The sequence below is a fragment of the Rhopalosiphum padi genome, chromosome 3 (genome assembly GCF_020882245.1).
Source record: "Rhopalosiphum padi isolate XX-2018 chromosome 3, ASM2088224v1, whole genome shotgun sequence".
Taxonomy (NCBI): Eukaryota; Metazoa; Arthropoda; class Insecta; order Hemiptera; family Aphididae; genus Rhopalosiphum; species Rhopalosiphum padi.
The window spans coordinates 65,066,914-65,083,961 of NC_083599.1; the positions used below are offsets into that span (position 1 = coordinate 65,066,914).

The window sequence follows — 17,048 nt, forward strand, 5'->3', positions numbered from 1 at the left end:
AAGCTATTTACGTTTATTGAGCAAAATTTCACATTTTTAATGAAAAATACATTATACGTTTGAATTGTATAAAAATAATCTTTGTTATTTTGTTATTATTCAAAAAATATTAATTGTAGAAACTTAAAACCTTTTATTTTTATCACTATTTGAAGTTTACATTTTAATAAAATTGATCATAAAAAGAAAAACATTTGAAAATGAAAATTATTTTGTTGTTAAAAATTTACAATTTTTATTGTTTAGGTTTGAAAATAAAATAGAATGTTCCTTGTCAGTTGTGCTTACAGAAATCTAAAAATTAAAATGTCTGAATATACTTCATATTATCTGTTAATTATTAAAATAAAATATATTAGATGATTATTAGTTCATACTATTTAATATCACTTTTGGCTTGCATCTATCTTTTTTCCCAAGTACCAAAGTCTAGTAAATATATATATTTTTTTTAGAAAAATATGAGATACTGTCTTAAAAATATACAAACAGTTATAAAAATCTATTTTGTGTCATCTAGAAATTCACATGAAAATCATATCAATATATCATATTCAACCGTTAAAATCTTTACCCAATTATTTTCCCAAGCATCACTATTATTATTAAGTAAGTTAATTCTTCATAGTAGTCTGACAATTAGATTTTCTCATTCAGAATGTAACTATATAAGTACATTATAACACACTCGTCATTATTCCCAAAAAATAATTTTTTTTGTTTAGAACTCATTCTTATTAAAACATATCAGTGTTCATTAATTATGTTGTAAATAGTACCTATTAAAACAAAAAATTTTAACAAGATATTTTTCATTGCAATTAAAAAATTACTTTTTTTTTTACAATTTGTCACCATCGGCACAAATTTCTATTATCATACAGTTTACTAAACGTGTTCATGATGTTATGGTTTGGTAATATAGGTATGTCTGAAGTTAGCTATAATCTTTTCTACGATGAAACCATGTGACGTGCAACAGATATATATTCCCCTTGGAATTCACAACATACAACAACAGCTATAGCATAATCAAAGCCAATAGAATCATTAGTATAGTACCGCCTTATCAAAAAACGATAAGCGGCACGTGTACGTTAGCGTCGTTACGGCAGTGACGCCGGGAACTAACTTCATTCATGATTGTTGGTTAATCTCAATTCATTCTTTTCAGACCATTTACTGGCGTGGACGTTCGTATACGTTGTGATCTAATATACAATTTTAAGTAGAATTGTTATGTTGTTTTGTCAAACGTGACTTGATTTGATTTATATGTTTATTTAGTTAATAAATAGTCGCGTATATCTACGATTATGTCTTTGAAAAAAACCTCGCAACGGGCTAGTGGCAGTAAAAAAAGAAAACTAAGTGACGGTTCCATTGATATAGAATTGCATCGTAATCTAGATTTGTTTAGTGATCCCGATTTTCAAACACCGTCGGACGGTTACCGAGACCTGTTTGGTGAACTTATACCGCCTAACGAGTGCGTCAATAATGCACAGGCTAAAGATAAATCGACTAAGAAAAAAACACCTGTATCAAAGAGAAAAAAACTGCCATATGAAGATGTTTTTGTAGATACTCCAGTAATAAAACCTAAAAGAGTGTTTGTTGCTACTCCAAGAATGATTAAAATTATGAGGGAGGCACAAAAAGAATTGTACTCTCTTATGGGTGTCAACAAAAGTTCGAGTAATGTTTCAATTAAATCAAACGACAGCCTTAATGTCAGCGGAGTACAACATTTACAAGACAGTCCTATAACAAGTATAAAAAATGTGGCTAAAATAAATACAGAGAATAACGATAAGAATCCTCAACAAGTTCTTAAAGGTAAATTAAAATATTTCATTGATATTAGTATTTATTAAAAAATAAATCCTTGTTGAATAAACTTCTTTGAGAGGACAACTCATTTGTATCTGTTGTATTTGAAACATAAGCAAATTTGTGTTTAATAGAATCCATTTTATGTTGTTAGCTTAAATATTATAGTTAATTTATATATTACAAAACTTAAAGATACGATTATCCAGGGCATCTCATAACATTTTATTAATATTCTAATTTTAAAGCGAGTTATAAGCATTTTTATCCAGTCGATCTCAAGATGAATTTGAGTCGATCACGACACCCTTTTGAATTTTCTTGAACTTTTGAATTTTTTTCAGAAAATAATTAAAATATTTTTTTTTTTTGTAAATTTGTATATCCCATGAATATTAAAAATTATATTTAGAAAAAAGCAATAAATAACTATGAAAAACGGTAATATACACAGATATTGATTAAAAAGTGTAACTATAAAATCTCTGAGGTCGATCGTAAGTCTATTAAAGTTGGCCACCCCTGGTATATTTATATGCTCACACGTGTATTTTAATAGATGAACAAAACTCTAACGGTGTCAAAATATTAGCAATACCAACGACGAGTTAAAATAAAACTTTTAAGATGCCTTAGATATATTTTTACCTAGAGTTGTCTTATAGGTAAATTGACTAGTATTAATGACATGAAATGGTTTCTGCTGAATACAAATTTGCTCTATTTTACATTAATAAGACAGAAACAACACATGCAGATATGGTGTTCTCTTAAGTCAAAATATTTTTATATATACGATACTGTGAATGTCTGTATATAATCTTATAAATGTCGACATATAAGTATCAAAATAATTGGCGAGCGTTGACATTTTGTTTAAATGCACTACTAATAAATGTTAAAATGCATAGTGAAATGGTAATCTCAGAATTATAGGAATATCACAATAGTATTATGTTATTTTATTTATTCTGCGCTATATTAGTTTCTTATGATGGTTGATAATTTTGATAAACTTTTTTACCATACTTAATTTATATTATACTACTAGCAGTGTTGTAAATAATACTTTTTTTATCAAGTAGCTAATTAAAATATTATACAAATACTTTAAAAAAGTGCTTTAAAACCCTTTCACTGCTATAAACTCACATATGCGTCCAATGTAAGCGACTTTGGTGTGCTATGGATGCACATACGTTTCCTACCATTTTAAAAATCAACAAAAGCTGTTATTGATAATGTGATTATAATATTATAAAATGGTAAATAATTAGACGAATCTAAAGACTATAAAAAAAAATATATGATAAATATCAAAAAAGTTATAAGCAAAATTTAAAAGATTAAAGATTTTAAATATTTTAGATTTATGCACATTTTTATATGTATTTTGAATGAACAAAATTGCTTCAATGGTACAGCTGATTTTTTAAAAATTAAAATTTTTTTTTATTAAGCTTAAAACAAAAATTTAAAACTACTTATAACAATTTATGATTATGAATGCAAATAGGATACATTTAAAAGTTTTATATATCTTTTCAATAATTTTAGATGTGAATATTTTTTCTATTATTACTATTAAATACAATTTTACGTTTACAACTAATTTTTACTCAAGATGATTTTTAATTTTGTTTATATACTGAGTGAATATTTTATCAAACAGCACTCGTTACTTCAAAATCTATTAACGCTTTTGAAAATATTTTTTACATAACTTCCAGTCAAAATAAAATAACATCTTATTTTTTGAGAATCATATTTTTAATCATTTTTTATTTTTTTGAATGCCAACAAATATTTTAAATTTTATAGTCAGAAGTGAAGCAGAATATTTTTTAGAGTATTTTGATATATAAAAATCGAAATTTGGACAAGTGCCTAGTTCATGAGTTATTAATATTTAAAACTAGGTGAAAAGGTGAGTGGAGTAGTATATTAACATTTTGGGGGTATCCATATACCATTCCATTCTGCTCATTTAAACTGTAAACACTTATAAGCTAGAGCAAGAACTTGTATGCATTAAAAATTTACATCCCCATATTACATTAAAAATTTGCAATGTTTCTTTAAATATTTTGTTACTTTATTCAATTTTCTATTTATTTATTTGAAAAATAATAATAATAATAATAACACACCCAATACAGATCTAGTCGAATCTACCCAGTAACCATTAAGATAGCCTCTTTATAACAACTTTATGGTTTAATATAATTGTTGACCTTAATTTATGAACAATATTTATCTAAATGCTCGATTTCCGATATCCTATATAAGTATTCTCCATTGAACTATATGATAACTGGAACGCTCACCATGCAGTGTTGCCCGAGCGAGTGTGTTAAAAAGAGATAGCGAATACTTTAGGTGTGTCTATCCTTGTTTAACATACTGCGTAAATGTATAATTTTATTTTATATTACTATGTGCCTAGTAATAACTAATTGTACTTATATATTTATGCAGCTTAAAGCTTAAATCATAATTATTGAATTACGAGATAGTTATATATAATATAAATATTAAATATACATATATATTTTGATTAATTGGCAATTAAATCTTGCCTACATTCAGAAATTAAACTGTTAGCTTAATTGACAAAAAACTATAACAGTTAAAAAAAAAAAAAAATGAAATGTAATAATTAATAATGCTATAAAAATCTTGGGAAAAGGGAAATATTTTTTTCAACCAAAGTTCAGATTTACTTATGTACAATGTTATGGTTCTCTAAACTCATAATGGAAAAATATTTTTTTTTTTTAAATATTGACAGTTAGGCATTAACTAGTTAGTTTTAATACATGATAACTTTCTAACTTAACAGTTATATAATAATTATTATATTACTTACATAATAATATTGTGTACAATATTATTATAATACATTATTATGTACATAATAATGCATGGATGGTAACAACGGCTTTACCGTGTAGATATAATTGGTATTCGGAAAAAAAGGCACCGTACCAACTAAATACATTATTTGTTATTTTATTATGATTTACATAATTAAATATAATCATTATGTTTATCTATGTACACTTCTTTTTTCTTTAACATATTTAAAAGTATAGCTGCAATCTGCATTTAACTTTGTCGATAATTATCATTTATCATTTGTACCTACATAATTCAAAAAATGTTAAGGTAAAAATTAAAAAATAATTATCCAGTGTTTGGAAGCCGCCTTCGAGTTGGTTGAGTGAAAATTGTTTCACTGGAAATTAGGTCAGAAGTAATAATTGGGTGTCCAAAGATTGGATTATTAATATTATTATTATTTTAAACTATAACTTGTATCTTTATCATGGTAATTTTCCTGTAATATAATAAACAATTTCAAAATAATTAAAAATAAAAATAATAATTTCTATTTCTAATGAATGATAATATATTAAACATTGATAATCTTTAAAATATAAATAATATTAATTCAAATTATGTAGATTCTATAACAGATATACCTCTATCAAATGATAATCTATCTCTTTTTCAAATAAATATAAGAAGTATAAATAATCATTTCAATGAACTAGCTATGTTGCTAGGCTCAATAAAAAATTATTTTAGTTATTTTTATAATACAAGATATAAACATAATATAAACATATGCCTACCTAATTATAATAAAGTATTTGGTCAAATGAGTGTTTTATATAACGGTCTAAAACTGTGTCAAACCTTAAATATAAACATTAGCCATTTTAGTAATTTAAAATCATTCAAAAATTATGTAAAAAGTCTTGATCTGTCTATTATTTAATTAATTTATTAGCCTTAATACTATGTTTTTCAATATAATATATTTTTGTTTCATACTCTTATTTTATACTCTGTTAATAGTATTGTATATCTATGCTTTGCTACTTCTTAATATTGGATATTACTTATTTATTTTTATGGATTAATTCTAAGTTTATATAATATAAGAACCGCTCCCCCAGCACAAGCTTCGCTTTTAGGGGGTGCTGCAATTAATTATTCTATGTATTTATATAATGTATCTCTTGTTGTTTTTGCAAAATGTTATTATTATTAAAAAAAAAATATTGTGCATTTACTACTAACTAAGCATATGATAAAGTTAATCAAAATAAATTTGCAAATGCATTGAAGTCTTTGCTCTATTTATAACTCATAAACTACTCATCCAAATTTCAATTTTTAGGTATCATAATACTACAAAAAATATTCTTCAGAATATGAAAATAAAAATGTAAACAACTTAAAATTATTACAATAAAAAATATAATTTTTTTAAATAAATATTTTGTTTAGACTGGAAATTATATAAAAAAATATTTTCAAAAACATAAATGGGTTTAAAAATAATGAGTGTTGTTCGATGAAAAAATCACTGTATAACTGAATCACTAAATCACTCTATATATTGCAGAATTAATACTATATAGAGATATATAATCTAGTGGGGTTTTTTTTTTCTTTTATATAAAAAGTAGTGATACGTATTTGATTTTAATATTTATAATTGATAATTTTTACTATTTATTTAACATACTTTTATTTTTATTTTATAATAATTTATTTTTTGATTTAGGAGTTGTTGCATTTATTGATTACAAAATCGACAATGAACGCATTGATTCAAGTATCAGTTCTAGTCTCATTAAAATAGGTGCCAAAGTCGAAAAAACATTTAATCGAAAAGTAAATGTTATGATAAGTTATTAATCTTTAAATATATTTTTTAATTTTTCTTGATTTTATTTATAGGTTACGCATGTGATGTTTTGTGATGGCTACCGCAGTACATATAATAAAGCAGTTGAACGTAATATCCCACTGGTATCAGCAAGGTGGATGGAATATAGCAGAAGAGCTAATAAGATACAGGATCCAGCTGACTATCCGCCTGTAGGTTTGGAAAAATACACCAAAACACCATCAAAAGTTATTAAAATTCCAGTAAGTAAATTCCAATATATAATTTTAAATTTTAAATGATAATCACTAAAATTAAGTTATGTGATATAAATATTGTAGTATCTTAAAAAAACATTGTACTTCAAATAAGCATCATTGATTATTATTTTATTTTTTGAAATTGATATGTTTATGCATAATTAATTAAAAAATGGTTAATTTTGTTTGTGGTAGATTGGATATAGCGTTTCGTATATTTTTGATATTGGTTCAAATTATTATAAATTTTTCTGATATCTTTAACTATCTTTTGTATTGCTCGTATCTAAAGTTTCAGAAAATAGTATTTTCACTAACACACTCTTTATAAATATTGAACATACTTGCAATAGATACAAAATTTGATTCAACATGAATGTTGATTGACGGCAATAGTGACTAGGGACTTTTGGCAATAAATATAACCAATCTAATATGAAAAATATAATTTTGTATTTTTAGTTGTCTTCGAGGTTGTGTTGGACTAGGAGTTAGTGAAATAGGTTTGAATTAGCTATAGTTTTAGTCTACCGTTTGAAACAATCTTCACCAATACTTAGTGTTTAAAAATATTTTTCGATATACCTTCAATTTTTATCCATTAGTTAAACACAACTATATGTGTATATCATTACTCGCAGTTTCTTAACTTTATCTGATTTGTTTATTTTTCCTCATCGGGTAGGTAATTAGACGACTAGTTACAAGACCTTTTATATAACTACGTTTTTCCTATTATGTTTTAATTTTCCAAAAGAATATGAAGATATGTTTTCGGTCTTCATCAGAAACTAAACCACACATAAAACTATTGGAACTTGTTAATTACCATATCTTAGTCATTTATATAAATACTATTTTATCTGTATTGGTGTCTTTGTTAATGCACATCTGTGTATTTACTTCATTTGGAATAACTATGGCCGGTATTTTTCTACCTTGATTCATTTTAATCTACAAAATTGGACAATCTATTTTTACTACCTATTCAAAATTATTTTATGTTTATAAATTTTAGTTGTACTTATCAATTTGTTAAAAAAACGTATGTTAAACATTAAAAGTATATGCGATCAGTGAATCCAGTGATATCAAAGCTTTATTCCCGTGGACGACAAATTTGGTTGTAATTCAAGAATTAAAATTTACAATTTTGACAGGTTTACAAATACAAACAAATGGTGATTATCAAATTGACCTAGCAATGACCTTTAATTTTAATTAGTTTTTTTATTTTATATTAGCAACATTTTAATAAGAACATATTTTTCAATTAATACATTTTGAAATATACTTAGTCCGACATTTTCATGAAATATTAATAAAAAAAAAAAAATAGTAACACAAGTAAAATATGCAAATTTTTTTTTAAAAAACATCAAAATATGCACACTATAATTTCATTTTTGGACTCATTAGGTTGTGATTCAAATTTTTTACTCATCAAACAACTTTTTGATGCACTCAGTAAAAACATGCAAATGCATGAACTTCCTGCCCTAGTTATTATTATATTTGGGTATAAATTAATATAATGTATTTTATAAATAAGGTTGGGCAATATCTTCGATACAGGTATTTTAAATACACATCTTAGATACAATTACTGAATTATATCTTATATCTTCTATTCTGATACAGTTATGAGAGTATTTAGCATTTTGAATTGTTGTACATTGCTTATTCATCAAGTATTATATTTTATTGAAAAATACTATATACAGTGAAAACTGTATAATGAAGAATAGCATGGGACCAACCAAGAATTCCGCTTTAAGCAGTTTTCCGCATTATTGATTAAAACGGAAAAATGTCAGATTATAAATTCGTATCAATTTTTCATATCGATAAGTTAATACTTTTCATTCAATGATAGACACGTATACTTTGGCATTTTCATATGTAATTGAATGGACGTCACTTGTATGGAGAAGGAAACTGTTCAGTGTAAAACTGTTGGTACATAACTGTTTCATAGCTATACATATGTGGTAAGTTTATATTGCAGATACAATATGTAGTTTTTTATTTATTATTTAAATATTTCAATTTTAACTTTATAACAATATATTTATATTTGACATTTACATTTACTCGTATATGTTGATACTTACTTCCTATAAGCAATAGTTTGTGGTGAGAGAGGGAGTCTTTTACAATTATTTATTAATACACTTTTACATTCTTACAATTTATAATACATAGTGTTAATATTAAGCAGGGCTTGGATTTTATAGCACTAAAAATAAATTAAATATGTGCTATAATATGCCATAATAATATGAAAAATAGCAAAAATAAAAATGTATTCTGTTCATAATTAAAAAAAACTTATATTTATAATAATTGAAGGGTGGGCGGGAATAACGTGTTATGTAGCAATTCGTAAATGTTCAGGAACAACTAAAAACGAAAACTGTATAATACATTTTTTTAAATGTTATTTGGAACACACGTAGCACGTTCTTACATATTCGACTATAACACTCTACTATTATTTTATTTTTTTGTGTAGGTACATCACTTAGACGGTTAACATCACTACTAGATAAATTATTTAGACTCATAGTAAAATAGGTAACACAATTGTGATATCCGCACGTCTCGCGTCGCGTTGACTTACTGTGAATAGTAAACGCTTAACACACATAGCACGTTTTAATAGTCAACTAAACGCCGGTTTCTAAGTTTATACACGATGATTGTGTACGATAAAAACATTCTGGGAATTTTTCGATTCTTAAAACATATTGAGATTGCTTCATAGCATGTTATTCCGCAAAAACATGAAAATTGAAAAAATGTTACATAGCATGTTATTCCCACCCACCCTTCAATTACTGTTTGATAGGCTAATACGCCAGACTATTTAAAAGTAGACTTTAATATGAACAAAAATGTGGGTATTTTTCATATGTATTAAAAAAAAAAAAATTAAAATAAATGACAACATTTTTATAATTATTATACCACATAATTATAACTAGATTTATAAAAAAAAACAAAATAAAACTTTATATTATGCAAATTAGCAAAAAATAGCATTAGAAAATTTCATATTTGGAGTCCCTGGTGCATAAAACAAATTTATAGCTCACTCTCCTATTTTTATCTGTACCCTATAATAATTAGCAAATGTTATAAAATCCGAGCCCTGATAATAATAAAAGAAAAAAAGTGAAAACAATAACAAATCAGTATTATAATAATAATAATAACTTCTTCTTTATATGATGATAACAATTTAAATAAAAAGAATAAAACATAATACAACATAATAAGATATAATAATAATGTTGGAAAATTACACAAAATGTTGAAATGATTCTATTTATGTTTTATTTTACCATAATTTTAAATTTAATATCATTATCAATTAATTTGATATTTGCAGGTAGTTGGTTAAATAACATAATCCCTTTATTTATATAATAATTATCTATCAAAGATGTATTAGGTTTGATAATCTTAAATTACCATTATTTACCTCTCTTATTTTACACATGCTATAGGATTCAATGACTGTTTTATTCATATAGATTTTCATAACAATTTATGCGTTATTGTATAATTATTATCATCTTTCCGTACCAATATTTCAGTTGAGCTCATATATATGTATTTATAGCCCTTTTCTTTCACCAATGACTTGGACTTTCTCAACGATAGTCTTCTATATTTTTTCAAATAATTATTAATGTAATCAATAATAATTGATGAAAATGATAATTATGATGACTTGCATTTTTCATTCTGCATTAAAGGTACACCTACAATTTTGACTGTATTTTCCAAAAATTTCTGATCCAACTCGTCAACTTAAGCTTTTAATTATTTGAACTCTGCTGAAAATTTTTCATTATTTTCAAACAATATCTCTTTTTGTTTATAAAGTTGTATCGGTCATATGAAATAATGGTTAATCAAAGTAATTGAACATTCCTACTTCAAATAATTATTTATTCAATTTATACTTACCATATTATATTTTAAACATTTTGTTGTTAATTGTGAAATTTTGGACCTCACATAAACTTGTACAATGTGACCCCAATTTCTTATTGAAAAATAAAAAAATAAAAATTTTTTTTTCAGAAATCCATGTCATATCAAAAGTTTCTAGATCCAAGTTATATTGAACGTGACCAGCTATTTAAGTCAAAATGTGATAGCATTATGAAACAATTTAATCTCAGTATAAACCATAATGATGAAAATGGAGAAAATCATTCTAGCATTGAGACTCATCAAAAAATGATTGCGGATGATCTAGTAAGTCTGCCTTTAACAGATTGATTGTCAATTATAACTTAATAGCATAAGCTTTAAAAATTGGTTTCCTTTTTGTGAATAAAAATTATAATATAATGGTAAAATTTATAAGTGTATTATTTATATTATAATATTTAATATTATAACCTTTACAATATACATTTATTTAAATATTGCACTCTTATAAGTATGATTGAAATTTTAAAACATTGGCCAGGAGGATCATTCAGTATCCACTCTTAACTGTAATACTGCACAAATTTAAATTTAAACATAAGTATATTTTAGTATTTTATAAAATAGTAATGAATACTTTGTTAAGTATCAAGTTTATAATTCTTTTATAATATGAACGTATTTTAAATTAATATTATAACATTTTTTTATAGAGATATCATTTTATTTTACCTACATTTTTTATGATTAAAAATCATTTAGAAAATGTTAAAATTGATTAATTATTATTTCAGAAATTATTTTTTTAGTTAATAGAACGTTACACATATGTTGTCACCGTCTTACACATTTAAAATATAGTAAAAGCTGTTTTGCGCGGGATAGAACCACTCAGGCTGAGTGATGTTTAGATTCCTTATTGATATATAATATCAGCTATAACGTTTTACTATCAAATTGTTTTGTATATATTTTGTTATAACTTACATGGTTGTTAGTAATAACTTATTACTAAAATACTAGAAATGTTAAATCTAACTCAATAGAATTTTTCTTATATTTGTTTTAATATTCATTTTTTTATTTTAAGGACGATCTCCACAAACCAGATCATATTATTAATATAGTATCAGATGATATACGTAAAGTATTAAATATGACTGATAATCCTGTATCAGATGAAAAACTAGAAGAATTAATTGTACCAATTAGAATAATAAGAAAATATCTCACGCCTGATGGAAAGGAGAATACAACATCTAAAATACTTGATAGTCAAATAGCTAAAATTGAAGATCAACTAAATTTAAATTTTCAATCTAGAAAACGATTTCGTAAACTATTATTTCCTTCTGATGAGGATATAAATAACATTCAAGAAGTTATTAACTCTCCAACTCAAACCAAAGACAGTAATTCCAAAAAAATGTCTGTAAATTCTACGATTATCCAGACACCAAAAGACTCTTTAGCAGATAATAGCGTGGTATCACAGTCAATTGCCTGTACTGGGATGATGAAAAGGTAAATTAAAAAAAAATTAAAATGATTTTTATTGATATTTATTTAAAAAAATAATATTTTATCATTAACATTTTTGTTGAAACAGTGAAATGAAAATTTTAAAATCATCTATAAAAACCTTAGGAAAATTTGTTTTCCATGCTACGGTGAAACCTCAAACTACCTATTTAATTACTAAATCACATTCTAATCAATCATTGGATATTGTATTTGCAAAGGCTTATGGCTGTTTCATTGTTTCGGAAGATTGGGTAAGATATTTTAACAAGATTAATTTTTTTCATATTATGATAGTAGTTTTATTTATTTAGTTTAACATGTTTGTGATATGTTAATTTTTATATTTTTGTATAAAAGTTAATTATTGAATTTATGTTATTTTATTATTAAGGTACATGAATCGTACAGAATTGGAAAATGGTTATCCCATCAACATTACTTGATCTCAGATTTGTCTGAACCTGTAAAGGTAAAACTTCTTAATTCACGTGTATTATATTATTTTTATTAATGTTTAAATGATTTTTTATTAACATGTTTTTATTTTTAAGGAATTTCAATTACAACGTCACACAAAATATAGATCAGTGTTGAAATTTCATATATTTGATAATGCTGGCAAAATATATATATCAGATACCTGTAAATCGCCTGCTAAACTCTTAAAACGATTGGTGCATGCTTGTGGTGGTCATTGTACAAATACCAAATCTATCGCAAACATTGTAGTAGGTGATACACCAAAAATGGATAATAATGTTGACGAAAAATGGATTTTAGACTGTATAACCCAAGGGATATTGTTAAATAAAAGTCAGTATAAATTAGTTAATACTGATGAATATTGATATTTTGACTTGAAATAATATTCATACCAACCAGTGTGAATAAATCTTTAACATTTTATGTTACTTTAGTTTTACTTTTGTATTTCCTTTAACCAATTTTATGTATTTTTAAGTTATTTTGTTACTCTATTTTTTATATCTTCTTATCAAAAATCATTCTATATGTGTTTTTTGGTTATTAATATAGAAAATAATTCATGTAATTTTGTATTTTGTTTTAATATTCATTACTGTGTTAGAATAATCAAATTTTGTGGGTAACAGTAGCTACATACAGTAGTAAGATCATGAAATGGCATCAGCTATCACTTACTTTTCTTTCGTTCCCAACTAAAAAACATCAAAGGAAGAAGAGAATTCTATATTTTAGACTCTGAGATAAAATAATAAAATTTAAAATAATATATGCTTTTTATATTAATATTTATACTGTATTTTCTGTGTTTTTGACTGGCTAAAAACTATTGATGTAGATCTATCAATAATAATTGTTCCGATAAATTTTTTTTAACTAGTCGTGCAAAATGCTTTTTTAATAATGATCATACCTACCACACATCCACCTTAGCATTGCCACCTCAGTTACTCTCGCACTATATTGTGTTTTATTGTTTATAGCTGAAGTCTAACCTACAGCCTATGATTTAAAAATAATATCTTAGTTTTCATTGTTTTTAATTTATTAATTTCTTACTAAAAAAATTTGTCCTGCTATGCCATAGTATATCTTAGATATGACTCGCCGCAAGAAGAGGTTTGAGACTAATTCATGCAATATCACTAGCATCACAACTGTTTTATAAAACCTACCTTTTAATCTCAATTACAAATGAAAATTAATTTCCAACAAGATTTTTAGTTGTGTTGAAACTAGTGTTGAAACTAATTGTTAAATAAATTCTTTGCTATAAAAGTAGTAATTTTTTAATAAAACATAATTAAATTTGTAATGAAATTCTTTGAATAAATAAAATAAAATTTTTCTTCGTCATTACAATTTTTATAATTTTGTATGTGTGTATATATTTTACAAATCTTAAAATAAAAAAAAACATTTTGTTTAAAAGTAGTAAGCTATATCTTTTATAATATTTATTTTTGTTTATAATTAACGCATTGTTGTTTGTGCTGAAACCAATTTTAACATAATTTTTAAATTCAATTTTTTGTTGTGTTAAATAACAGTGCAATATCTAATACAAATAAATAAGATAAAATAAAATAAAATGATACAATATAATGATTAATTACTTTTTATAATTTTAATTAAGGTTAAGTTTTTAAGCTTGTAGTAATTTTTGAATCATGTCCAGGATTATTGTGTTGCCAGTATGTTAAAAAATCGCCTTACAAAAAAATTAACCCTAAATTCTATTAGAATTATCTAAATCATACTGTTGCTGCCGAAAGGAAATGACATAATAATATTTTGCACAGTCCCACCCATACCTTCACTGTTGACCAGCGATTTTGCACTCAATCGCTTATTGCAAGTTGCTGATTGATATCTTATAAACCCTACATAGGAGAACAGTGGTTGTCCGAAAAATGATAATGAACCAACGACTGATAAGAGAGAGGGATAACCACTTGTCCGAAAAATGATAAGATAGGTAGGGTAGGTTATACGGTGGTTACCCAGTGACTAACTTGAGGTGGTGGTTTTTTTGTCCAAGGGAGTGGCAACGTGGGCATCGCTGTAATAACGTTTTTTTTCACCTTAGTGACTGCTGGATTACTGGTAATTGTGGTATCAGTCGTGACATGTCGAACCATGACACTGTTCGAACAACTGCATTCGACCCGTAATTGTAGTATCAGATGTGTTATCATTTTCTCCTACTTTCTTAAGGGTCGAATGCAAGTAGGAGAAAATGATAACACATCTGATACTACAATTACCAGTGATCCAGAAGTGACACCAATGTGAAAAAAAAGTTATTACTGTGATGCCAACGCTGTGCCACTCACTCGCTGCGCTGCATTCGGACAAAAAAAACGAAAATATTCCACGAATTGCTATGCAACAACACCTCAAGTCTATCACTAGGTAACCACGGTATAACCGCGAGTATAACATACCCTACCACTTTTATCATTTTTCGGACAAGTGCTTATCACTTCTTTCTTAACCGTGCCATGTCATTTTCTGTACTTTTTTAGATTACACATTATTTTTAATTTAAACTTAAACAATTTTTCTTTAATTTTTTTTTGTAAATTATTAGAAAAAACAAATGGTCAATTTCGGATAACTGCATTCATAATATCAAATAGAGAAAACAAAAGTTTTGTGTTGTCAAAGCAAACAAGATATGTTCCATTTCTTCAACAACATATCACAGAAAAGGCTTTAAAAAAACTGTGAATAATTCATGTGTGTCTCATGGTATCTAAATGGAATAGATTGTTAAGTTAGTATTTATTTTTTTCTTAGCCTAATAAATAAAACAAACTTAAGTAATTTTTTACTAGGTTTTAACAATTTAGGTAACCTATAATTCTGATGTAATCTTTAAATTTAATTTTTTTACTCAATAATTTTCCAGAAGCTGCAAATAACTAAACATTTATTCAGTGTGCATAAAGAATTAGGCGATTATGACAAGGATTGTTCCTAGCAACACTTCAAAATACTGAACAGTTCCATAATTTATTAATGAATGATGAAAATCAAAGTTTTAGATTAACACTACAACAATCACAGTAAAATACAAGTTGATTACAAATTGAAATTGAATAAACTAAATTTATTGAATAATTACCTATTTATAGATTTTATCAAGGACCATTGGTTGTGAATGGAATTAATAAAGGTGTCCTATTTTGCAATATAGCTCATTTACAGAAAAAAAGAGTAAAATTTAAGAAATGTATGTAAATCTAATGGAAATTTCTTGTGAGTACAATTCTCTATATAATTTTTAGGTCCGTGTATCTGGTTGTGACATTTTTGAATAATGATGTTTATCAGATATTTTCACTCCATGTCTTGTTTAAAAACGTATGTTTTTTAATTGTTTTTAAAATTATTATTTAATAATCCAATTTAAAAATATATACATACCATTAATTTGTTTTTTGTTTTATAGAGTTTCCCAATAGTTTGTCTTCATTTTTTCCAGGTAAATAGTAGCTTCCTTTTGTTGAATCTGAAAAAATGAGTTATTAATAATAAATAATATTTTTTGGCAGTCATACAGTTAAAAAATCTCAAATTTTTCATTTTATATAAACAAATTTTAATGCAACATGTATATTAAAAATGGTAAATAATAGTAAATATAAATGAAACAATTAAATAATTAATTTTTTTCCATAGATTTTAGGTTTGCCATACTTGTAGGCAACACAAATTTATGCTTTACCATCAATGGAAGATAGTTTCAATGAAGTTGTACAATATGTTAATCAATTCTCTGATTTAGTTGTACAACAAAATGAATTCTTAATTGATTTTGTTTTTTAACGATGAGCCCTGAAAATGTCTAAGAATATAATCAAGAAATAAGGACAAATAACTATATTGAGAATTATCATGCTTCATTGTTGAGGCTATAATTAAGCCTCATCCTAAAGTTTGGGAATTCCTTAATATGATTTAAAATTCAATTTTTCTGCAGTAAGTGTCAACTAATTATGGTAGAAAGAGTAACTAAAATTTAAATATTTTATGTTTTTTATTACAGGAAAAGAGAAAATATATTAGAGTTTTAACAGTTTAAAAATGATGATAACCTATTTTAAATATTAATTTATGTTTATGACCATGAATTTATGGGCTATTTATTTTTAAATTGCGTCATTTTTGCGTATTCAATTTCGTTAGGAATTAGTAAGTATCTAAATAATACAAAATTTACATTTTGATCATTATTATTATTAAGTAAAAAACGGCGCGTAGTTAAACAGTCGTGGGAGAAACGACTTTAATATCGGGCGCCTGCCTTT

The 17,048-nt window shown here is 25.3% G+C and overlaps 1 protein-coding gene across 2 annotated transcripts; it reads left to right on the forward strand.

Moving 5' to 3' along the window:
- The first annotated feature begins 1,132 nt into the window (after positions 1 to 1,132).
- Positions 1,133 to 15,738, forward strand: LOC132927568 (uncharacterized). 2 transcript variants are annotated; one of them, XM_060992117.1, is made up of 10 exons: positions 1,133 to 1,839; positions 6,413 to 6,522; positions 6,589 to 6,780; positions 10,873 to 11,049; positions 11,816 to 12,249; positions 12,335 to 12,500; positions 12,641 to 12,718; positions 12,801 to 13,062; positions 15,326 to 15,511; positions 15,647 to 15,738. In XM_060992117.1, exons 1-9 carry the CDS (start codon positions 1,317 to 1,319, stop codon positions 15,463 to 15,465), a joined length of 2,082 nt encoding a protein of 693 aa, XP_060848100.1. In that variant the 5' UTR covers positions 1,133 to 1,316; the 3' UTR covers positions 15,466 to 15,511; positions 15,647 to 15,738. The 2 variants fall into 2 exon arrangements, with proteins under 2 accessions (XP_060848100.1, XP_060848101.1); XM_060992118.1 differs by lacking the exons at positions 15,326 to 15,511; positions 15,647 to 15,738 and having other exon boundaries at positions 12,801 to 13,300.
- The last annotated feature ends 1,310 nt before the right edge of the window (positions 15,739 to 17,048 follow it).